This window comes from Physeter macrocephalus, chromosome 7 (genome assembly GCF_002837175.3).
Source record: "Physeter macrocephalus isolate SW-GA chromosome 7, ASM283717v5, whole genome shotgun sequence".
Taxonomy (NCBI): Eukaryota; Metazoa; Chordata; class Mammalia; order Artiodactyla; family Physeteridae; genus Physeter; species Physeter macrocephalus.
Window position 1 is genome coordinate 113096711 of NC_041220.1, and position 25766 is coordinate 113122476.

Here is a 25766-nt window from a genome sequence, read left to right on the forward strand (position 1 = left end):
CAGGTGTAAATATTGGGACTCAACTGTGTGAAACTTAACAGTTCTGGGGCTTATTGGTAGGAATGTCTAAATACATTAATCTGCTTAACCTTAATGATAACCTTAGTAGGACAGTTAAAGCTCCAAATCTAGACATGTATGTTTACTGGAGACCACTCCCCAATTTTTTTTTCCCCTCTAGCAACAGCAGCACTTTCTAAAGAGTATGAAATTATGAAAGGAATGGGAGCCTTGAGGTCAGAATGGATTCACATCTGAGCTTGGTCAGTTATTGGCTGAGTTACATTTAATAAATGACTTAATCGCTCAGAGCCTCAGTTTCTTCACTTTTAGAGGAAGATAGCAGTGGTAACCTTAGGGTTGCTATAAGGAGAGGCAAAACTGCATAGTGGCCAAGAACATGAGCCCTGAAAACAGACTGTCCTGAGTTGGAATTCTGCCTGTGCTATTCATTAGCTGTGTGACCTTGGCTAAGTTTCTGAACTTCTCTGGGCCTGTTTCCTTACCTGTAAAAAGGGGGTACCCTTTCCTTTGCTGTTTTTGAGTTGGTCAGTGACCAGTGTCTTGCTTCCCAGTGCACCACTCCTTCTGCAGAGAGAAACGAAGCACCTCCCCAAGAACAGGGTGAAGGTGCAAGTCGGGGACCACAGAAATTGTTACTGGGTGCCTGAAAGTTCAAGGCCACACTTGGGAAGAGACTTGCAGTTCTGGCAAAAGAAGAATGATTCTATTGTCACTGTCATCTGATCAGGACTGGGCAGGAATAGAGGCCAGGGTGGCCTTCCTGGTTCATAAGGGTGTAAATGAGGGTTAGACTCTCAGTATGAAACAGCTGGAAAGGTACCTGTCCAGCCCTTTTTTTTTTTTTTAACATCTTTGTTGGAGTATAATTGCTTTACAATGGTGTGTTAGTTTCTGCTGTATAACAAAGTGAATCAGCTATACATATATCCCCATATCTCCTCCCTCTTGCGTCTCCCTCCCACCCCTCTAGGTGGACACAAAGCAGGGAGCTGATCTCCCTGTGCTATGCGGCTGCTTGCCACTAGCTATCTGTTTTACATTTGGTAATGTATATATATATATGTCCATGCCACTCTCTCACTTTGTCCCAGCTTACCCTTCCCAGCCCTTTCTTTTGAAAGACAAGGACCCTGGAGCCCAGGGAGGCTGCAGACCATCATACTGCATACCAGTGACTGAGACAGGACTCCTGACTCACTTCAGTGCTCCTTTCTTCACATCCCACTTTTACATAATACAGATGGCCTCAGATCTGAGAACTGCTAAAACATACTGCAGTGGTTATTCTTTCTGTTCTGAGGAAAACAAATCAGAGATCTGAAAACATACCAAATACTCAGGCATTATGTTTTACATTACACACATTAAAAAAATACATATTGTGATGACACTATAATCAGAATATGTTTGGCCTTGCATTAAACACAACTTTTAAATGAGAATGAAAAGTTAAAATCCACCAAAAGAATCATCTGTGCATCTTCCTAATCTACTAACCCAGCTTCACCTCTAACAATACCTGATTCCTCACTCTTTTCCTGTGGCAATATTTTTTTACGTTTCTACCTTTGCATGTGCTGCTTTCTGTGCCTAGAAGCCTCTTTTCTTCATAAATTGACTCATTTGTTCAAGTTACTAGGTTCTCCGTGTAATCTTCCTATTCCAATTCTAGTCCTATTGGTTTTTGCATTTGGTACATTCTAGCACTTAATGGACTTTAATTATTTGGATGGGACAGTGTCTTCAGCCAGTAACAATCTCCTTAGAAACGTCCCAAGCCTTAAGGAGTGCTCAACACCAGCACTTCTCCCACACTTTTACAGAATTAGAAATAAAAATGAGATCTAAGCAAAGCAACGGTGAACACGGGATTCACTATGTAAGTTACTTGCAATAGGAGGAGGCGGACTTTGGATGGTGAGTCTGTGGGTCCTTATTACATATTTAAAAATAAATAAAAATTCTATATTACTAAGGTACAGTAACTAGAAGTTATTTACACGAAGGAGAAGATTGGCCTTTCTATTATTACCGGTCACTCCACAAAGGTTCCTCTTTGACTTTAAACTGTCCACATGTTCCCTGCATTAATAAACATGTAAAGTCGAAATGGGCAATTAAAGGTTAAATCTCTCTTTCCCTTAGTGGGCCTGATTTTTGCATTAGAACTCACAGGTCACTGACATTTGCTTTGGGTGTGAGCAGTTTGTTTCCTTCCGTTTTTAGCAGGAACAATATGCACCGGCTTAAAATAATCCCTAGACTTGGTTTTTGGTGACACAAACGGAAGGTGCTCATTTTGGGCTCCCTCATCACCACAGCCAAATAACACGTATTTATTCGGCGCCGAGTTATGTACAAGGATCAAAAGCGAGGAGTTAACAAGGCAACACCACGGACTTCCCCTTACAAGGGGCCCGTGGCTTTTGCGAGGAAAGGCTTGCACTGGGTCCGGTACCGGAGCGCTAACCACTCGAGCGCACACGACCAGCTGCGTTGACAGCCTTGGTAGACCTGCTCTGCAGAGGAGGGTTGCGGCCCGCCCCAGTCCACGTGGGCTTGGACGCCGCGCTCGGACGTTCGAACGCCGTCCCTGCGGCCTCCGCCAATGGGGAAAGCGGGCCTCGAGACTCCGCCCCCGCCGTCGAAGACGTCACGGCGTCGCCCAGGGCGCGCGGGTGGCGGGACTCCTGGGCTTCCTCCCACAGAGGTCTGCTCGCTGTTCGGTGTCGCGTGCGGGTGTCTTCTCTGCCAGGTCTTGTCGCTGTCGCCGCCTTCGCCGTCTGCACCATGGCTTTCGTAACCAGGCAGTTCGTGCGCTCCATGTCCTCCTCGTCCACCGCCGCGGCCTCAGCGAAGAAAATCCTCGTCAAGCACGTGACGGTCATCGGCGGCGGGCTGATGGGCGCCGGCGTCGCCCAGGTGGGCAGTCCTTGGGCAGCGTTCCCCGCTCGCTTTGCTGCCCCCCCCCCCGACAGGAAAGCGCTGGCGGGCCGCGACCCGGCGGGGGTTGTCCGGCCCGGAGGCCGGCGTTCACGCGAGCCCCAGGGAATTTCCACCCCTACCCTCCCCCGTGTAGTTGAAATGTCTGGGCCTGTTAGTCTGCAGTCCCCCAAAGATCTAGTGTTCTTGGGCCGAGCCTCAGTTTCCGGGGGTTGGCTTCCAGAGACCCGCACTGCGATCAGTTTTAATTTTATTAGTTTTTTATAGTTATGCAGCCGTTGTCAGAGCAGTTTTCTGCTCTCTGAATGGTCTTCTCTCCTCTCCCAGTGTTTGCTTGCTGAGTTACAAAGAATAATAGTAGTCAGCACTTTTGTAGCATTTGGTAACGTTACCTAATCGGCGCTTGTGAGGCCCTGGGACTCCACCAAGTGCTGCGCAAGAAGTCTTTGACCTAGTGCCCTCTGGCGCTGGGTGGAGTGGGAGGGGGACGCAGAGCGGTTGTGGGCTCTGAAGGAATCGCTAATCTCAGTGTGCATCTTCAGGACTCTGCCCGGTTCCAACGAAGCTGTGATTCACGATCAGTTGTGCAACTCTTACCTAGGTACTGTGATCCTTGTGTTTTTACTGATTGAGTTTTAGCGGTTATATTCCAGCTCGTATTGGGGAACCGTGATTTTCATAGCCTAGCTGATTATATGCTTAGCATGTCGGCCCTTTGCTACTTGTACTGTTGGACGGGGGAGGCATTTATCTCATTTTTCTTAGGGGAGAACTCAAGTTCAGTGGCTGTGATCATGAAGGAGTTTAATTTTTGTAGTGTCTCTTTCCAGCCAAGTGCATGCTTTTATGCTTGCTTTGTAGAAAAATCTTTTCTTCTTATTATATATCTTAATACTTCCCAGACTGCAAGTTTTTTGCAACATATTAATTTGATTGCATTTTCTTCTGAAATCTGTATTTCATTAATGGTTTATCCTTCTGATTCCCATTTCTTCTCAGATCATGTTTTTGGACATATATTGCCCTTTTTATTGTGTACATGCCCTGGCTGCTGGGTTATGGTGTCCGCATAATCTTTATTATGCGTGAGATGGGAGGAGTAGTTCCCTTTAACATGAAAGTTTATTATACTACCTGATACTTAAAAGAAAGTTTAGGCTGAGTGCATTTGATCATGTTTTTGGACATGTATTGCCCTTTTTATTGTGTACATGGCCTGGCTGCTGGGTTATGGTGTCCCCGTAATCTTTATTATACGTGAGATGGAAGGAGTAGGTCCCTTTAACATGAAAGTTTATTATACTACCTGATACTTAAAAGAAAGTTTAGGTTGAGTGCATGTGTATCTCCCTGCTCCACCCAAATCTCCTTATGCTGTGAGAGTGAGATTTGTTGTGGGCAGGTATAAAATAATGTATTTGTTTAAAAACATCTAAACAACATCTTAGTGACAAGATATTAGGGCCTTAAGCCGCCAATAACAATATAGGAAATGGGTCCAGAAACTATTGTTGATGGTCCCTTGAAGACATCAGTGGAAGAGGATTAGAAACTAAGTAGAAAGCATCACTTCAGCTTTTGTACAAATTCAGGTTGCTCAGTTCTTGGAGTACTGTATGCACTACTGGCCAAAAAAGTGTTATGTTGCACAAAAAGGCACACACGTAACACCTAAAATTATGGGTATGGTGTTGGAGCTTTCATCTGAGAAAAGGAAGGGAGGAGATTGACAATGTTGGGCATTCAGACTTGTGGATCAAATCCTTGAGTAGTTGGACCAGGGCGGCGGCGTGCCTTTTGAAACCTAAGGGGTAAAAAAGAAAGCTATTTACCCCACACATTGGAAATATAATGGAATTGTCATTCAAGAAGTTGATAAGGACCAAAGATTTAAATAGTGGATGATCCTAGGGAACAGTAGTTCTGTCCTTACATAACAAGGTTTAAAAGAGCCTCAGCCACTGTAGGTGACAGCTTTAATCCTGTGGAGGGGAACCGCACTTTCCTGCATTATATCTCTGTGTGCCACTTTCAGCCATTTGGTTGGTTTCGGCCGTTTAGCTGATCCATTTTTGCACTCTATCCTGCAGCATGCTGTTCGAGGCAGTATTGCCTCATTCTTCATGCTGCTTGACCTACAGCTTTTGTCACAGGGTAAATCTTTTGCTTATTTAGTGCCACAGCTATTAGTTGGTGTGGTTTGACTGTAGATTGGATCCAGTTCACTGTGAGGAATTGGGATGGTCTATGCTGGCTCTGTGCTAACATGGAAAAGTTACTTCTGTGCCTTACTAATCTCTGAGGTAGGACTAGCCTTCTAGGAGTATGGAGAGGATTGAATAAAGTAGCACACGTCAAGCACTTAGCACAGTGGCATCTAGTAAGAGCTCACAGAATGTTAGCTGCCTTCAGGGTTATTACCATCATGGTGTTATCCTTGTCCTTTTGTCATTGTCCCCTCATGCCACGCCCATCTCTGATCCTTGTTGCTATGGTAGGCCTGTAATGTTAAGATGGAGAGCACCGGCTGTGATTCTGTTCCATCTTGCTTAATCTTGAAGGCAAATGCCAGTTGTTGACTGCAGTTTGTTCAGGGACCTCTGGAAAGAGGGAAGGCACTTTTTATCCTCCTCAGTAAAGCCTTAAAAACACAAGCACAAACTAACATGTAAGTTTATGCTACTAATTCACACTCAGCTTCACTCTCCAGAACTGTTTCTGAAGTAGTTTTTTTTTTAATTAAAAAAAAAAAAAATGGGGCTTCCCTGGTGGCGCAGTGGTTGAGAATCCGCCTGCCGATGCAGGGGACACGGGTTCGTGCCCCGGTCTGGGAAGATCCCACATGCCGCGGAGCGGCTGGGCCCGTGAGCCATGGCCGCTGATCCTGCGCGTCCGGAGCCTGTGCTCTGCAACGGGAGAGGCCACAACAGTGAGAGGCCCGTGTACCACTTAAAAAAAAAAAAAAAAAAAAAATGTTTGGTGGCACCAGGTCTTAGTTGTGGCTCGTGGGCTCCTTAGTTGTGGTACATGTGCTCCTTAGTTGTAGCCAGCAGGTTCCTTAGTTGCAGCTCGCGGGCTCCTTAGTTGTGGCATGCATGTGGGATCTAGTTCCCTGACCAGGGATCAAACCCGCGTTCCCTGCATTGGAAGGCAGATTCTTAACCACTGCACCACCAGGCAAGTCCCATGAAGTAGTTTTAATTTTAATCAAGGTGTAGTTCTATTTACATTTTTAATTTTTAAAAAAAATTTATCATTTTTGCCATATGTTCCAGTTCATGCTGAGTAGGATAAAAAATAATGAGTAGATTTTGTGGGAGCCTGACACATTTCTCAAGCAATTAAGCAATTTAAGACGAGTGAGGTCTGTGTTTAATTATACGTAGTTGATCAGAGCACAGGCCATTTGTATATTTGTATTCTCTAAGAGCATCTACTTTGCCTGTCATTACTTTTGCTTGTTTTAAATTAAAAAACAAAAACAAAAACTGTGAGTTAATATTTAAGTAAGGTTAACTTGTTTTGTGTGTTTGCCCATTATTCTGACTTGGGTCTGATTGCCAGTTTATCTTCATCTGGATACTTAGGCCAGCAAAAAAAAGCTTCCAGCAGTAATTGACCCTTGAGTGGGGGACAGGTTGGTTTTTGCTTTGTAAAGAAGGGAAAAAAGGAAGAAAGTTATTAGCTGTGCATCTCTTCAATTTATAGAATGAGTCAAAGCTTTGCTTCTTGCATTGCCTTTTTTCATATGAGGAGCCCAGAGAGCTTATAGCTTTTGTTAATTTACTAGTGAGAAGCCAGTGGGCTTTCTAGGAATGGCATTTTAGGGGCTGGATTTCTTGGCTCTCTGGTACAACCTTCCTTTTAGTGCACTACACTTCTTTGAGGAAGTGAGAGTTTGCATCTTGAAGGAGGTTGGAGCTGAGTTCACACTCAAAGCTTTTTTATTTATTCCTCTTAAAGAGCAAAAGTGCACATTTTTTCTGGGGAGAGCTCCTTAGGCTATTAAAACAAGGGGAGGTGTATTCTAAACTACAAGTACACGTTTCCCTGACATTTGTAGTACTCTGCGATGCTTGATGAGGACTCAGGTGGATTGGAAGTCTTCTCCCCAGCCTCTGCATTTGTTTGCCCATCTCCTTTTTCCTGCCCCCAACTCTGAACTCTCTGATGCTGAGTAGAAGAATGATCAGAGTTGCTCTGTGTTGTTTAGCTTTATTCTTTTCTCTCGCTACAGTGAGTATGCCTCTGTTGAAGCTTGTTTGAGAAACAGTGCAGTGGCCTAGGAGAAGTTTTAGGAGCACAGGAGGCTGGCACAGTCACCGGGCTGTAAGCTCTCATTTTGACTCAAAGTTCTTTATGGAAGGAATGGTCGTTTTTTGTTTTGTTTTGTTTTGTTTTGTTTCTTTTATTTTTGGCTGCGTTGGGTCTTCATCGCTGCGCGCAGGCGTTCTCTAGTTGCGGCGAGCGGGGGCTTCTCTTATTGACGAGCACAGGCTCTAGGCATGTGGGCTCAGTAGCTGTGGCTCGCGGGCTCTAGAGCTCGGGCTCAGTAGTTATGGCGCACGGGCTTAGCTGCTCCACAGAATGTGGCATCTTCACGGACCAGGGCTTGAACCCGTGTCCCCTGCATTGGCAGGTGGATTCTTAACCGCTGCGCCACCAGGGAAGTCCCATGGAGGGAATAGTTTTATTCCCAGGTGTTAACTTTGTCCTCAAGGGTATGGGGTGTGTGTTTGTCATGAAGTTCTTCCCTCATTTACTGTGTTGTTGCTCATTTCTTTCTTGGGCTGTTCTCTGATATCCATGATGTACTGGGACAGTAAAATCAGCTTCTGTCAGCATATTAGCCTTTGGACTTGGGGTGTGGCTAGAGATACTGTAGAAGAGGTAAGGCCTGACAGGCAGAAAAATGAATGCTGTAGAATATGTTTGGATATTGTAGAGCAGAAATGGGACCTCAGTCAAGTTTGGGGTTTTCTCTCCCGTGTCCTGGATCCACCTCACTGTTATCTGCCCCTTTCTTGAGTTTCTCATTTCCTTTCCTCCTCCTTCTCTCTTCTCCCCATATCTGCCTTAGGCACATACCTCACTGCCTAGCTCTCCTGGGACCACAGGAAGATAATGCTGCTGCTTTCTGTTCTGTATCTCCCTCTAGGTTATGCTGTGTGATAGTCTCCGCTCAGTGGTGGTCTCATGCCTGGAAGTGAGCAGGCTGTAAGGTGCCTGCTGGAGTTTGGATCCCAGCCCTTCCTCTCCTGGCTGTGGGAATCTTGGGCGCGTCTCTTAACCCCTCTCTGCTTCTTCCCTTATCTGCGAATAATGATACTTGTCTCAGTGTTCTGAGAGTTCCATGAGCTAAGTGCTTAGACTGTAGTAGTGTTTTCAGTGGGAACTGTTCAGTAGATGTTAGCTGCCTTTATGTAGATCCATTAGCTGTAATCTGGTGATGACTTCTCTTATTTTAGATTCTCTTAACTGTCTTTGAAGATATGATAGGGAGCTATGGAGAGTTCAAACAGTTCTAAAGATTTTAAGACTAATTGTGTGGGCTGTTGAGAGAGATAATCTTAGTGCTTTGTTCACTTGTATTTGGGTATTACAGTTAAGTTCATAGTCATAAAGCATTTGCAACAGAGCCTGGCACTTAAAAAACACTCTACAGATGTGACACTTTTTTCTGTTCCAAGCACTTTAATGTCTCTGTCATTTCATGTGACCATTATGATATTCGTCCCTGCAGAGATGGCACTTGGGGTCAAGGGTCAGAGGCAGAGCAGGGGCTGGAACTCGGGTCTCTCAACTACTCTTCTGCTTGCTGGAGATCCCTGTGGCTGCAGTGACCACGGTGCTACCTGCACCTTTGGCCTCTGCCGTCTTGTGGGGAGAAGTGAGGCTTCCACGGGCAAGGGGATGTTTTTGTGGGTATCTGGAGTCAGCCGTTACCAGCTTGACCTCTCGTCAGCTCTAGTTTCAAAGTTAGAGTCACCTGCTGGTCATCTCCATCCTCTGCTACTATCTTTCTGCCCATAGTAGACTCAGATTCACCTGGCAAGACTTCTTTGTTCTCTCCAGCTTTCCCAGTTTCCTCCCTCTGTGATTGCCATTGTTGATCTTCTAGCAGATCAGCAGCAGAAGGCTCTGAGGCTTTCCTCCGAGGAGAGCTGTTTCCCCTGTTCCTTCCTTTGTAATTCCTAGACCAGGCATTGATACCTGAATTGTTGAGGAAACATCTTAATTGGTTCATTTCAGCAGAATCTAATAGGAAAGAAATGCTCATCCTAATAACCATTGCCATATTAATCTTCCGAGCGAGCAGTTTGGAATTGCAGCTCTCTCCTCTACTCAGAAAGTGTGCATAGTGGCAACATCTTTCAGAGATTCTTAAATATAACTAAGAGTTGGTTGATGCCCCTGACATGTCCAGTTATCCCATCTCCTTTCCAGAATTTGTGGGAGATGGGAGAGGAGGGTCCAGGGAGAGAATTTATTTTCTCTACATTACCAAACCCAGATGCTTACTGAATTTTAAAAAAAATTGTGCATTTAACAGGCTCACTTAAAAATTGAGGCCCATTTCCTTGGCTTTTTAGAAATGCTATTTAAAATATAAAAATCCAAGTTAAAAACAGACGCCAGCCAATGAACTTAACTGTTTTAAGTATAAACCAGCTATCTGTGGTGGTGGTCGAAAGCCTCGATGGAATGCCTTTTTCTGAGTGTTGAAGTTTGTGAAGACAGCTTGTGTCGATGGCAGAGTTCACGGCATTGCACAATCAGAGACAGTCATAAACCCCGACTTGCCAGCTCTGAGAGATGCAACTGATTTATGACTTTTTTCCTCCCTGGATCAAATTATGAGAACCCAAGGGCAGGCCTAGATGCAAAGGCACAGCAGCCTCATGGGGAGCAGCGACTCCGTGTACTTATTCTGGGCCAAGCACTTACTCTGGGGATCAAGAAGTCAGAATTTGCGTTTGGCAGATGGTGCATATACAACTTGGCCGTTTTCCAGAGAGAGCGTAGTGTTGGTGAAATGCAGCCCTCCTGTAGTGTAGGGGCACGTGGAACATCTCACTGGACCAGTTGATGCAATTCTCACAAATTCTGCACTCAAATTATACTTCAGAGAAGGGGCTTCAAATCTGGTGGTATGTTTGCAAAAATAGAGAAATCCAGCAAGCTTCTGCTTGGCATGTTTCCTTGGCCCTGTGGCTGGAGTCCTCAGGGGCTTTGACAAGTGTGCTGTTCACTGGACCTATTTTTACAGCTCTGAGCACCCTTGTCCAGAAATATTTCTCTCTGGCTAAGCCTGCTTTCCACCAAGGCTAGAGAAGTCATAGAGCTGAGGACATAGCCTTCAAATAAATTTTTTTCCATTGCAGACTGCTTGTCCTCAAGGTCTTACAGTGTAGGTCACTATCACATAAAACAGGAGTTCTCCGGGGGTTGATTCAGATTATTGGCACTCAGATTAAAGTGCCAGGGAGAGTCCTCCTTATTTATTGAAAAAATAACATGTCTATGAGAGGAGGGAAAAAGATCTCTTTATTTTTGTGATTCACTCTTCCACTACCATCTCCTCAGAAAGCTGGGGATAATTTATCACTGAATAATTTGAGAAGAATGAGTGTGATTGATTTCCTTGCATCCAAGACACATGAAATTCTTTTCTAAGTAAGAGAAAATCCAATAATGTAATTAAAAAATCAAATCAGGTGTGAATCATCAATATCACTCTTATCAACAAACAATGCTGATAAGCTGGTACAAACCACCCCAAAACTTTAGACTTAAGTTTACAAAGCAACACTATAAATCAGTAGGTTTCATGCCTCGACCAGGGGTCATTGTGATGCAGGAACTTTAGCAAAACAACTCAGGCTAATTCTAGACCTGCTGGAATTAACCGTCACAGCACTGTTGCTGTGAAGAGTCATGGTCCTGTCTTTTGACATACACGTGTGCACATATCTCTTGGGTGAAATTACAATTTCAATTTCAGGTACAATCTTGCTGGATTACGAGATATGGATATATTCGACATCAGTAGATAATGCCAAACATTTTTCCAAAGTGGTTATACCACTTTACAGTTCTGCCTTCAGGGTATGAAGATTCTCTTTGCTCTATATTGTTGTTCCTTTAAAGTTTAGTCATTCTGGTGGGTGTAGTGACATTTCATTGTATTTTTATTAGAATTTCCCTGCTTACAATACTAGTGAGGTGAACCCCTTTTCACATGTTTATTGGCCATATAGATATATTCTTGTGTAATATGCTATTAAATTTCATTCCTGTTTACCTCTCATGTTGTCCTTTTTTTCCCTAATGGATTTGTAGGAAATGTTGATAGATTCTGATTATGAATTCTTATATTCATATTTCAAATATCTTCAGTTCCCTGCATTGACTTTTAATTTTCTTTGTGGTCACCATGAGGCTTACATACAGCAACTTGTACAGTCTATTTTAATTTAATAATGACTTAAGTTTGATCCCATTCTAAAGCTCAACATTAATACCCTCCCTGCCATTTAATGGTTTTGATGTCACATTTTACACCTTTTTATCTTGTATATCCCTTAACTAATTATTATAATCATAGTTATTTTTACGACTTTTGTCTTTTAATATCCATGCTAGCTTTATAAATGATTAATCTACCTTTACTATATATTTACCTTTCCAGTGAGATTTATTCTTTCATACGTGTTCTCGTTACTGATTAGCACCCTTTCTTTTCAGCTTAAAGTACCTTTAACAGTTCTTTTAAGGCTGGTTTAGTAGTGATGAACTCTTTCACTCTGAGCAATAACTTTGCCAGGTAGAGTATTCTTGGTTGGAAGTTTTTTTCTTTCAGCACTCTGAATGTATTGTGCCACTCCCTTCTGGCCTACAGAGTTTCTGCTGTTGGTCTTACTGGGGTTCCCTTGTGTATAGCAAGTTGTTTTTCTCTTGAGGCTTTTAATATTTTCTCCTTGTCTTTTTTTTTTTTATTCAACACCCATTTATTCTCTAATTCTGCCCACATGGAGACACCCTCCTTGAAAAGGTGTTAAATCCTCTGTTCACTTTAGCACCTTGTGCTGAAAACACGTGTTCCAAGGTTTTAACTATGAGATCCACATTCTTAAAGCATTAATTCTTAAACCTCATCTAGATTTCTCCCCCTTGGCTGGGGGGAGATGACCCAGACACAGCGAAGAACAGCTCAGGACTGTGGGCTCTGCTCGCCCAGAAGACCTTGCAGCTCCCCTGACCACCCAGCTGGAGCCAGGATTAGGACCCTGAGACGAGGGGTGCCTGCTGGGCTGCCGCCACCACCACTGGCCCCAACTCCTGTCCTCTTCACTTCACTAAAGGTGGCTTGCTGCCACCTTTAGTTTCCCTGGAGTTTGGGGATTCCAGACCATCTCTGCTCACACTTCTGTATCACGCCTGCTGCCTCAGCACTGCTGATCCACACCAAGGGGGAAAAGCACACAGAACTGCTTTTCAACACCCCAACGTTCCACACAAAAGTTATTTGATAAGCCTGCAGGTTCTTTTTCATCAGAGGACATTCCCAAGGCCATGACTTCCCCGGCTCTCCACTGCCCTTGCCGGCAGACTGGATGTGCATGGCCGCCGTGCTGTGAGCCAGGCACACCGCCCCCCACCCGGCTCCACTCCGGTGCACTGTCCTGCAGAACTGAGGACGGTGCCCTGGGCTCATCAGCAGGCTCTGTCCTGAAGCCAGTCCTAGAGTGACAAGAGCCACACCTGCAGGTCTATTCCACTGACCAGCCGCACAGGACCGAGCTGGGCCCACAGACCTGAGAAATGGAATCCAATCCATGAATCCCCCCGAAATCATATTTTCTATAGCAGGGTTTGTCATCCTTGGCCCTATCAGCATTTGGGACCCTGTAGCTTTACTATGGAGCCGTCCTGGGCACCACAGGACATGTAGCCACAGCCCTGGCCCCCACCAGCTAGATGCCAGCAGCACCGCTACCCCTTTCCTGCCCTGCACATTGCCATGTGCCCTGGGAGGGTGACAAAGTGCCCCTAGCCGAGAGCCACTGACCTACAGCTTTTGTTCAGCCCTCCAACTTAAACATTTCGGGAAATAGCAAAATGCACTCTCCACCTGCAAGGAGACCAGGACGCCCCTGGTTTGGATGATCATTTCATAGGGTTACATTTGGCCCATCGAGGGGCTCCACACAGGGGCCCGACTTCTGCCTCATCAACAGGACAAATGCCTTCCTTCCAGAGTGACACGTCTCAAGGTCCTCAGAGCACGAGTGCTTGTGGACCAGGTGGCTCTGGGTCCCCCTTGTCCCCACCTAGGACCCTGCTCTGAACAGGGCCTGGAGGCCCTACAGGGCCTTGATACCAGCTCAGCGGCCCTCAGCCAGGGATGCATGTCACACTTGCCCAAGGATTCCTAAAAAGTCCTCGCCAGACAGACCAACAGAACAATCATTTCCAGTAAGGAGACCCTCTCCTGGTCAATCCCGTTGTGCCCAAAGCTTGCCATGTGGTTGTACACATATATCATTTAATTCTCGCAACGAGCCTTATAAAGAAAAAGAATACCAAAGTGTTCAAGGGCCTGCGCACAGCTCCCACTGCAAGTGCACGTGGAAACGAGGTGCTTCCTCAGGCAGCTTTTGGTGATGTCCGGCTACAAACCATCCTAAGCGGCCACTGTTCTGAGCACCGAGCGTACAAGTAGCCGCTTCCTCTCTGCCCCAGCGTCACAGGTGCAGCAGGGCAGCCGCGCCCGTGGTGCCGGCAAGTCCGGCATCTGCAGGGCAGCTCTCCTTGTCTTTCACTTTTGACATTTGGTGTGGGTCTCTTGGGTTCTTCTTATTTGAAACTCTTTGGGCTTACTGGATCTGGATGTCTGTTTCTTTCCCCAGGTTAGGGAATTTTTCTGCCGTTATTTCTTTGAATAAGTTTTCTCCCTTCTCCCTCTCTTTTCCTTCTAGGACACAGTAATGTGAATGTTAGTGTACTTGATGTTGTACAATAAGTCTCTTAAGCTATCTTCACTTTTTTTCATTCTTTTTTCTTTTTGCTGCTCTGATTGGTTGAGTTTTATGCTTTGTCTTCTAGTTGACTGATTCTTACTTCTGCCTTATCTAGTCTGTTGTTTAACCTCTTTAGCTTTTTTTTTTTTCAGTTCAGTTATTGTATTCTTTAGCTCTGTGACTTCTGTTTGGTACTTTGTTTATTTTCCATGTCTTTGTTGAAGTTCTCCCTGTGTTCATCTGTTCTCCTACTCAATTTGGTGAACATCTTTATGACCACTACTTTGAACTCTATCAGGTACATTCTTTATCTCTGCTTTGTTATGGTTTTTTCCTGAGGTTTTATCTTGTTCGTTCATTTGGAACATATTCCTCTGTTTCTTCAGTTTGCTTGACTCTAAACGGTAGATGGGACAGTCACCTCTCCCAGCCCTGAAGGAGTGACCTCATGTAGAAGGTGAGCCCTGTTGTTCATCCTTGCCTCAGCTCCTGGTTGTCTCAAACCTCTGTGCTTATCCAAGTACCCTGTTATGTTTTTAACAGCTCTTAGTAGTTGAGGATGTGCCAAGTCCTGTTAATGTCCCAGAGGGGAGAATCTCAGCGTCTAGATCCAGGCCACCTGGAAGCCAGGCCCTCAGGCATCAGCTTTTAAAAGTAATTAGATACATACAGTCCTGTGGAACCTTAGGCATAAGCCCCTCTGGCCACCAGAGCCAGGTGATCTGGAAGTGTTCCCTGAGTGGCAGCCACAGAAATTAGGGCACTAGATGAGTGTATAAGCTCTTTTCTGGTAGCCCTTTAGGAACTCTTTCTCTGTTGGTTACAGTCCTATGGGAACCACGAACATAAACCCCACTGACCGCCAGAGCCAGGCGATGTAGAGGTGTCCCCTGGCAGCAGTAGCAAAAATCGGGGTGCCAGACGGGTATGAGCTCCTTTCTGGGTGACACCAATTATTGCAGTCCTATGGGGCCAGGAATGCAAACTCACCTAGCCTCCAGAGGCTGGCAATCAAGAGGCACTGCTTAGCAGCAGCCACAAAAATTGGGGCACCAGACACGAGCAAAACTGCCCACCAGGGGACACTGGTGCTCGGGAGAATGGCACGGGGGAACGCAGAGGTGCGCCTGCCGGTCCCCGTACCTGGAGAGTGTTACAGCCGGCTTCGAGGTGTGTGTGTGGGACTAGACGACTGCCCTTCAGGCTGACACTTGAGCATAAGCAGGTCAGCTGCCTTTATTTTAAGTCTGGTGTGATCAGCTGCCTCTGAGCTGGGCCCTGGGGTGTGTGAACCTGAGCATGTGAGCCCTTTAAGAGTGGCTTCTCAGATTGCTAGCGTCTTGTGGGTCTTGGGACGTGAGCCTTGTTGGTTTTCAAAGCCAGAAGTTTTGGAGGGTCATCTCAAGTGTATGACCCAAAAGTTGGGATGCCTGATGTGGGTGCAAGCCCCTTGCTCTTCAGGGAGAAGCTCCAGGTTCCAAGGTCCCTCCCTGCATGGGGTTTATGATGAGATTGTATCCCAGCCTCTCCTACCCACCTTGTGGTTTTCTTCTCTTTTGCCTGATGTGTAGTCATCACTCAGCCCCTCTTTAGGTTTTTTTAAAGAGGAAATTGTTCCATATGTAGCTGTAGACTCAGTGTGTCTATGGGAGGACGTGAGTTCAGGATCTTCCTACTGTACTGTCTTGAACTGGAACTCCAGTGTAGTTATTTTCACATTATCAGGGGAGGCCCTAAGCAACCCTATGAAGAGAGCCTTGGACCTTCAGGAGACCTGATCTCATCTTGGCTTTTCCCACCAGATGTATTTGTTCAGCAACATTTCCTGAGGTCCCACCCCAGCCAAGCAGGGTCTATTCAGCCAACAAAGGTTGAATGACGTTTAGTCAGATTCCAGGAGTAGGGGAGACAGCACTTAAACGGATGATCATCACACAACGTGGTAAGGGTATGCAGGGGTATTACTGGAACACAAGATGCCTTGCCTGGGACGGAGAGGATCTTGGGGTGGGGATGCTTAGTATCTGGAAGTGATGCTCAGTCTTATTTAATGAGGGGAAGCTGGGGAGAAGGCATGGACAGCACACAGTCCTGGAGGTGAGAGGCAGTAGCAGACGTGGGCAACTACGAGCCTTGTGGTGGTGTTAGAGTCTCAGGTGACAGTGAACAGCATGTCTGGAGAGGAGGTGGGTCCCTTTCCTGGAGGGCCTTGCATGCCATGTGGTCATGGGAGCCACTGAAAAGTTTAATGGAGTTACTAATGTAGACAGAAGTACCTTTTACAGAATTATGTTTTGGATAGAACACTTTAGTGCCTGTATGTGATCTTAGGTGAATAATTTTTTTGCTTTAGTTAATATTTCTTTTCTCAGTAAATTGAAGGTGTTGTGTTGGATTAAAGGTTTTGTGTGTGTGTGGTAAAAAATACATAAAGTAAGACATCAATTTGACCATTAAAAAATATACAGTTCAGTGGCATTTAAGTGCATGCCTGTTAAGTAATAACTCCCCATCTCCCCTTGCCCCAGCCCCCAGCAGCCATTGCTTTACTTTCGGTCTCTGAATTTGACTGTTCTAGATACTACCTATAGGTGGAATCCTACAGTATTTGTCCTTTTTTGACTGCCTTATTTCACCTAAAAATCTTAAAGGTTCGTTTGTGTTGTAGCATGTGTCAGAATTTCTTTCCTTTTTAAGGAATAATATTGCACTGGAATATTTTTAATGGCATCATATTCCATTGCATGTCCAGACTACCTTTTGTTTTTCCATTCATCCATTGATGGACACTTGGGCTGCTTCCACCTTTTGGTTATTGTGAATAATGCTGCTATGAACGTGGTCTACAACTGTGTTATGGTTGTAACTGTTAGTCTTGCTTCAGTTCTTTTGGGTATATACCCAGAAGTGGAATTGCTGGATAATATGGTAATTATTTTTAATTTTTTGAGGAACCGCCATACCATATTCTACAGTGGCTGTACTGTTTTACCCGTCAGCAGTGTGCAAGGGTTCCAATTTCTCCATATCCTTGCTAACACTTATTTTATGGTTTTTTTTTTGTTTTTGTTTTTTTAATAATAGCCATCCTAACATGTGAATAGATCAGAGGTTTTTACACTATGCTCTGATAGACTTTAGGGTTAGGAGTTCAGTGAATCTCCTTGGTGGTTCCCAAACCCCTCTTCCCTGACCCATGCTTTATGTATTGTTCTTCTGTATACATTCTTATGAGGAAGGATTTCATGGCTAAAAAGTTTGAAAGCCACCACGCTGATCTTCCTGCTCTAAAAATAGGTGATCCTGATCATCTGTAGCTAATAAAGCTGAACAGTGAATACTTTTGCCAATCTCTGACCTTGCGGTAGTTGAAAAATTAAGGTGCCTCACTTTCTCCCTACTATGATAGAGAAGAAACCTACATTGAAGAGGAACCTATGTCACATGTCTGTGGTCATCCTTGGCCTGGCTCACGCACATGTCCCTCACAGGATGGACGTACGCATCCTGTCCGTCAAAGGGGCTGTGTGTGTCTTTGCCCACAGCCCCTTTGATAAATGGTACAGGACACATTGACATGCTGGAGGAAATTAAGCATAAATCCAGTTTTGAAATTACGGCGGTGGTCATATTACACTGCGGTTGCCCTCCTTAGCCTGGCATCTCCACCAGTGCCAGAAAACGGTTGGACTGCTCACAAAATAACAGGCATTTTTGCGGCATTTTTTCACTTGGTAATTGACTAAAGGCTCCAGTTATTTACTCTTTTTTTTCTTCCTATCCTTTTCAAACTAAGAGTGTGATTTCTCATAATTCTAAAATAACTTGGTTTGTAAAATTTGTTATAAAGAGTTTCTGGTAGCAAAACCATTCATGATTTCTTGCGAACTTATTCCTAAGATAATTTACAAATTGACGCTTTTAAAAAATAGAGCTATTATTCATGCCTTCTTTTCATGAATATGGTGTCCCTTTGTGCTAGGCATTGGGGCGGTTGAAGGTAACATGCGGTTGCTGCTCTTGAATTGCTCACTGTCCAGAAGAAGAAGTACAAGTACGAACAATTAATTGTCATAAAGGCACAGATCTCCTGCTTATCATATCTGGGATGTCACCTGATACAGGTGAAAGTTTTAGTGGTTTTTAGACACTCAAGATATGACACTACATATAAGATATATCTTCTTAGGGTGAGGGAAAAGGAACATTAAAAAAGTACATGTTAAAAAAAGGAATATGTATACATTGCACCACATATATGTATATGAAATTTATATTTACTGGAAATTTTGGTTGGATTGCAGTTAGGAGTGTGCCAGAACTACCCTATGTTGGGATTCGTGGTAACAGCTACTTCAGACTCTGAAGAAGTGGATGATATGGCAGCTCTTTTGAAAAGGTCTCTAGGTATTATTTTGAATCATCATCAAGAGTTGGTGTCGGTCAGCTTTTTCATGTCTAATTTATCTTTCACATCTGGAATTTCTCCTACATACTCATTGGTTTATGACCTTTATTCTGAAATTTGTGAGATTTTTACAACATGAAATCGTTTATGACCATTTGTTTCTGATTTCTCTGTTGTATTCACATCCTGGGGTTCTGGCTACCGTTACATAACTGAGTGGCCATTGGTAGCTGGTGGCTCTCACCAGCTCCGCACTCTATTTTCTTTCTGTATTTGGAGTCCTGCAGGAAAGACCTGCTGTGTCTGTAAATCAGTAGAGGCACAAAGGAGTGACCACCTCTTCTAGAGGTTGGGAGAGCTTTCTCTAAAGGAGAGAGGGCCTCTCTTGGATCATGAAGGACGAGTTGGAGTCCCCCAGGCAACAGTGAGGGAGAGATGCTTTCTGGTGGAGGGAACCTAAGGGCAGGGTCATGGAGCCATGAAGCAGCGTGAGGGAGAAGTGTATGGCCGGAGGAGAGCACGGGCTCAGGTCACTGCTCTCTAGGCACCTGGCATTGAGCAGTTATTTATTGGACAACCGCCGTGTGCAAGTGATGAATGCTAGGGGACACAGGGACCAGATCAGAGTCTGCTATCAAGGGATTCAGATCTAAGAGCAGAGATCGTTAGACAGAGATCCACATGACACAGCTGACTTTGGTGTGAAGCAGCATAATAACAGCAGTAAAAGTCTAGGTCTGAGGTTTCAAAATAGAGGGAAGAAGACATTGATTTGGAAAAAGGCTTCATGGAGAGGGTAGCTTTTGAAATGGGCCTTGAATAGTGGATATAATTTCTTTGGACGTAATTAAGGGTTGAGGTGAAGAAAAAAGTGTTGTCCAGCAAATTGTGACCCTCAGGATAGTGGTGGTATTAATGAAGGTCAAGGAGGATTGGTTTTTAGGGTCAAGGTGTTGACTGTAGCTTAGGACAGAATATGCTGGTTTCATACATAGCTGGAATTATGTGAATGATTAAGATTCCAGAAAGAAAGGCTATAAAGACAGAAAAAGAATACTGACAGCAGAACCTTGAAGGATACCTTTGTTTAAAGGCTGAGAAGATGGACAGAATTAATATGGCTAAAAGGAACAGATAAGAAATAGAGATAAGAAATTGGAGAGTTTCAAAAAGGATGGTTTAGCTGGCAGTGTGTAGGGCTGTGGAAAAGTAGAATATGGAGCCGGAGAACAGGCATTGGCTTTAGCACTTAGAAGACCATTGATAAGTTATCTGTACATTCATACCACAGTAGTGGTGGAAGAAGCCTCATTGCTAGGGTTTAGGAATTGCATGGCTCAGGGGGAAAGTGAGAGTGCAAAGTGTAGTGACGAGAGTGGCATCTAACAAGCATTGTGCACCTTCCTTGCGCTTGGCATTGGTCTATACACTTTAAACGCTTTAACGTCTTTAATTTTCACAACAGTCTTATGAAATGGGCACTGTTGTTTTCCTTATCACAGATCAGGAAATCATAGATAAAGAGGCTGTATAACTTGTCCAAAGTTATGCAGTAAGTGGCTAAGCCAGGATTTAAACCTAGGAAGTCCAGTTCTGGAACTCGTGCTCCACATACCACTGTGCCCCCCCAGTAACTGAAAGACTTCTGTGGTGAAGCGAAGGCCAGCTTCAGGTGGCTAAGGAAGCTTGTGGGTGTCCCCCCTGCTTTTTTTTTTTTTTTTTTTTTTTTTTTTTTCTGGTATGCAGGCCTCCCTCTGCTGTGGACTCTCCCGTTGCGGAGCACAGGCTCCGGACGCGCAGGCTCATTGGCCACGGCTCACGGGCCCAGCCGCTCCGCGGCACGCGGGATCCTCCCAGACCGGGGCGCGAACCCAGTTCCCCTGCATCGGCAGGCGGACGCGCAACCGCTGCGCCACCAGGGAAGCCCATTCCCCCTGCTTTTTAAACACTCTTTATTTTTTAAATTCATAAATAAATTAATTAATTAATTTGGTTGTGTTGGGTCTTCATTGCTGCACACGGGCTTTCTCTAGTTGCATTGAGCAGGGGCTACTCTTCGTTGCAGTGCTCAGGTTTCTCATTGCAGTGGTTTCTCGTGTTGCGGAGCTCAGGCTTTAGGCACGCGGGCTTCAGTAGTTGTGGCTCGCGGGCTCTAGAGCGCAGGCTCAGTAGTTGTGGCACACGGGCTTAGTTGCTCCGCGGCATGTGGGATCTTCCCGGACCAGGGATCGAACCCGTGTCCCCTGCATTGGCAGGCGGATTCCTAACCACTGCGCCACCAGGGAAGTCCCTAAACATTCTTTTTAAATGAAGAGAGATCCTAGCCTGTTTGTAAAAATGGAAGGACACAGAAGAGAAAACCTGAAAATGAAAACCAAAAAGGGAACAAGTCATGAGATCAGAAGATGTAATTTTAAAAGCAAAATAAAGTAATTTACCTTTGGAGTCTGTACCTGGATCCAGCATTAGGCCTTGGACCCTTGGAGAAGGAGGAAGGGGCCTGCCTAGAGTAAAATCGTTAAGCTGTTGTGATATGCTAAGCACAGTGCCTAGTGTATATTAACTCTTTTAATTGTCTCAACAGCTCTGCTGCCCATTTTTATGGGTGAGGAGACAGCCTCTGGGGGGTTAAGGAATTTTTCTGTCTCACAGTTGGCAGACGGGCTCCGGAGTCTGGCCCTTGCCCAGCTCAGAGCTGTCTCAGACTGTTCCCCTCAGACCCGGCCATGCCTTTTGGGGTCAGGAACAGCCAGCACATGAGCTCTGGATACAGGCGGCCCTAGCGTCAAAGCCCCATCACATCCAGACTTTGCTTACTGTTACACTGCCTCCCCCAAAGGCTGTTGTGCAGACCAAACAGGGTAATTTATGAGCAGTGAAAGCTCTCTGAGAGCAGGGGATTTGTTCTGTTCCTCACCTTGTCCCAGGGCCTGGAGCAGCCGCGACACGGTTTTGAGCCACGAGGAGGCAGTAGTAGTAAAGGGAACGCACGTAGAGCCGTGCCCAGCACGGGACTCTAAATGGTGCTTGCCCTCCACCCCAGGAGAGCACGGGTGTTGGCGCGGGGGAGCAAAAGTGCTCTCCTCTGAGAGGCCAGAGTTCTCGTCTGTGACCTCTGGTCATTTGGTGGAAAGCATTTCCTAATAATCTGCATTTTTTCATCCAAACTATTTGACAGCTTCCCCGCTGTCCAGATTGTTTGTATACCCCAGTACAGTTACTTGGCTTCCAAGAAAAACACAGCGCTTCTTGTTCTATTTTTTCTGGTTTTTGCCTTCAAACCCACGTGTAGCTGAAGCCATGAATGAAGATCTGACTGCTGGCCATGCTTAAGGTTGCATCAGCTTATTGAGCCAGTCTGGGATGAGAGTCATGCAGCTTTCAGGTTGGACATGGATTGTAGGGGGGCAAGGGACAGGCTGTCTGCATCCTGACTCTATCCCGGTGGTAGCCCATTTAGACACACAGCAGTAGGAGAGGAATATCAACCCCACTTGGAGTAGATGAATAGAATCAAAGAACATTAGACTCATCCTGTGGAAATGTTATCAGGCATCTAATACATACCAGGCAGTGGGCTAGATGTAGTTTGATCATTTACTTATTCAGCAAATATACATTGAATGTCCACCATGGACCAGGCACTGGGGTTTGCAAAGATGAATAGGACAGGAAGTTGCCCTCAAGATACTGCCAACCTTGTGTCTCTTGGGTATGTCTGCAAGAAATGATTGCAAGGAACTTGAGCATTAGGTTGGGTTACTCTCTGCAAGTGGGTAGGCTGAAAATAACTGCTTTCTTTGAAATCACTTGAAGTTGTGCTGTAACGGTAGTTTACTGCTATGCAACCAAGAGCTTCACCATGAGATGGAAAATATTTCAAGAATATAAATTTCTCGTTTTCACTCATATTTTCTCTACTCAGTCCTAACCGAATCCACTTTGGGTTTTTATTTTTTTTTTGGGCTGTGCTGCGCAGCTTGCGGGATCTTAGTTTCCTGACCAGTGATTGAACCCAGGCTACGGCAGTGAAAGTGTCAGGTCCTAACCACTGGACCGCCAGGGAACTCCCCACTAACCATATCCACTTTGGGTTTAAACCAGAATGTCCTTCTCTAACTATATTTGTGGAATGACTCTACCATAAGATTTCCTTCATATTTTCTTGAAGCTTTATGAGTTAACCAAGGTAAGAAAAGCTGAAGTAGAAATTGTTTAAAGGGATAACCATTTAGAGTATACAATTGTTGCTTTCTTACTACACCAGAAATAACCAGTTTAGGCATTTTGGAGAGCCCAAAATTGTAGAAAATTCTCCAGTCAGTTGAGGGAGGGAAAAAAAATTGAGCTAAGTTTCTACAAGAGCAGCCTCTTGCAGACCATTGAGGCACTGTGGGGCTGAGGGAAGCTTTGCAGAGTGAGGATGTGATCCGTGACACTGGGAAGATCTGTCGGTCTGCTTTCTCTCTGAGGTTCGGCCCCTCCTTGCACATCCCGTATCTTCTGGTTGAGATGAGAAAGTAAACAGAAGTTTTACACCCTCAGTAACTTTGACGTGGGTCATTTGACACGTGTACTTTGCTCTTCTGGAACATTGCCTAGAGAGCCTTGATTTAATAGCTGGTTTTTGCTGGTGTCTACATACTGTATCATCTCTAGTGTGCTCATTTAGACGCCAAGATGAGCAAGGCAGTGACTGAATTGCCCGGTGTCTCCTTATGGCGGGGGCAGGTGATGCGGGGGGAGTGTGGGTGGGCAGCTGGCGGTGTTTATCAGAGGACTTTGGATAGGAGTGGAAAGTCAGCATTTAGGCTGAAAATGCTTTTTGGCCAGGGTTTTTCCCGGTTGAATTTTAGTGTTTTTGTAAGTCTCTCTTGGTTCACTTGAATTTTTGAGGGTTGCTTCCTCTCTAGGTTTGGTTCTGCTTGCAATTTAAAAAAAGTAATCATAAGGATAGCGTTATGGCTTATCTGCCACATAACCAAAAATGCGCTGTGACTGTCACAAACACGATTATAATAACTCTGAAAGGGGCTTTCTAGAGAGATGGCATGATACCACCTCCTTCACTTATTCTACTCCACCTCTTTAAGGTTAATACCTTGTTCCTTGGGAAGATGGCTCATTCCAGGTGTACTCTTCTTACCCAGCTTTCTGAGATCTGTTGCCTGACAGAATTCTTCACCATGTGGTTTTTATTTTCTTTGACATCCCACATATGGAGCTTTGTATTGTTGAGTGTTTTTTTTTCCTTCATGTTTTCTCAGTGGGATTATAAAGTTTTGAAGCAGAAAGACACTGCCTTGGCTGTCTTTTTTTTTTTTTTGGCCACCAGCTGCAGCTTCCGGGATGTTAGTTCCCCGGCCAGGGATCAAACCAGTGTCCCCTGCAGTGGAAGCGTGGAGTCCTAACCAGTGAACCACTAGGGAAGTCCCTTGCTGTCTTTCTTTGTCTCTGTTCCCTTCAGCTTTGGCACTGTCTTGTTCCAAATGTACTTGAATTTTCCTCCCCAACCCCTTGAGGAACAAAAAAGCCCGAGTGATGCTGGAGGTGAAGTGCGGGAGAGTGGATTGGGACCTGGGCAAAAGGGGGAACCTGAGGAATCCTGTCTGGCCTATTGAAAGGATGACCTAGGTCAGAGGTTAAGAGGAACAAGGTGAAAACCACTTGTGTTATTCCAGAGGGACCGTCAGACGCAGGAGCCAAGACAAAAAGGGAAGGTCCCCAAGCCAGCACCTCTGCTTGCCCCACCTTGCAGACGAGGTGCCCAACCAGTGGTCACACCTCCCTTCAGCTGTTGCTCGCCAGTGCTGCCTGCCTCAAAGCAGTTCAGTTTCATCAGCAGCTGCATCTGGAATTTGAGATTTATTTCCTTAGTTTTCTGTGTCAGGGTTCCTCACCAAATTCCCCCCACTTCTCCAGGTTTGGTGATTTACTTACAGGACCAGCATAGAGTCATCATCATGGCTGTAACTTATTACAGCAAAAGGATATAGAACAATCGGCAAAGGGAAAAGGCGTGTGGGGCAAAGTCTAGAGGAAATCAGGTGCCAGCTTCTCAAGTCCTCTCGCAGTGAAGTCACGCAGGACACACTTAATTCCTCTAGCAGCAAGTTGTGACAGTACATGTGAAATGTTGTCTACTAAGGATGCTCATTAGAGACCCAGAGCCCAGAATTTTTACTGGGGCTGGTCACATAGGCACCCTCTTCCTGGCAAGCACCAAAATTTCAGACTCTCAGAAGGAAAGCAGTTGTGAGTGTAAAACATATTGCACAGTTTAGATACTGGGAGCAGGAACCCTCTCCAAATGTACGTTTCCAGACACCAGCCAAGAGCCTTTGTAAAGATAACAGTCTCACAGTGTGGTCTTTTCTGCACAATTTCTGAATTTGCTTTTGCTTTTTTACTTTGAATTTATTGAATTGGAGGTTCAGATTTGTGTCCAGTGATTTGAGGTGTTGGCAAGATGGGCCTTGGTCTGTTGTTACTTAGGGAGAAACCTGGTCTGGACTGATGCGTGTTTAGCTTTTGGGGTGTTATTTTACTTTGGCCTGCTGCCTGCAGCCTGTGTTTTTGCTGACAGGGCAAGTTTACTTCTTTCCTCTGTTTTTTTATCAAGATAACTCATGCTGTTACCCCCATTGCCCTGCTGTGGTTTGTCAGACCTTCCGGTCCTGGCAGTGTTTCCTTTTCTCGGTTCCAGTCTTGGGGCGTTGGCGGTGCTTATGCGGCCTACAGGCCCCACAGGCTCAGACTTGCAGTCCTAAGTGCAGCGTTCTCAGGGAGACGCTGTTGTTAATTAACTTCCATCTAAAACCTGTCTTATCGTTTTTAGAAGTGTTCCTTGGAAATCTTTCTTTGGGATATGAACCTTTTTTCCTTTGCGTTTTGCTCTTCTGTTTCTTTTCCTCTTTGGTTTTCAACTTTGAGTTTTTAGTTGCCTGGTTTCCAGAATCACATCATGACGGTGGTTTAGAACTACTCTTTACTGTCATCTCTGGGCAGGTTTGTTTCTGCTAACCTGCCCCTCTTTTACGTACCACTGGTCCACAGACGTTCCAAAGCCAGTGGTTCTGTGGGGTCTCTCCAGACCCTGAGAGGCATCTCAGTTGTGCTGTTATCTTGCATCATTGATGTTTGTTTTAGGCCATATGTGTCCTATTACTTATGGCTTGAACTGAGTATAACACCTACCTGTAATGTGAAATAAAAAATTTATCTACCTTTTCCACAGTTTTTGCCAAAGCTATTGGCAGACTGTGATGAAGTAAGTAGGTAGGGCTTGGCTTGTCATCGATTGTGGCTAAACTAGGCTGGCTGCATGCGAACTTGGGGCAGCTTCACTAAACATACCCTCAGGATTT

General features: G+C 45.1%; 1 protein-coding gene and 1 non-coding gene across 3 annotated transcripts in view; one reads left to right on the top strand and one right to left on the bottom strand.

Annotated features, from left to right (window-relative positions):
• The first annotated feature begins 2673 nt into the window (after positions 1 to 2673).
• Positions 2674 to 25766, top strand: part of HADH (hydroxyacyl-CoA dehydrogenase) — a 52005-nt gene continuing 28912 nt past the window's right edge. The window contains exon 1 of one of the 2 annotated variants that reach the window (XM_007100594.2): positions 2674 to 2946. In XM_007100594.2, coding sequence (XP_007100656.2) covers positions 2815 to 2946 — 132 coding nt within the window. In that variant the 5' untranslated portion in view covers positions 2674 to 2814. The remainder of the gene's footprint in view (positions 2947 to 25766) is intronic. The other variant, XM_028492162.2, reaches the window with a different exon arrangement.
• Positions 13633 to 13766, bottom strand: LOC112063814 (small nucleolar RNA SNORA43). The gene has a single exon (XR_002891196.1). It is a non-coding gene; the product is annotated as a small nucleolar RNA SNORA43 (small nucleolar RNA).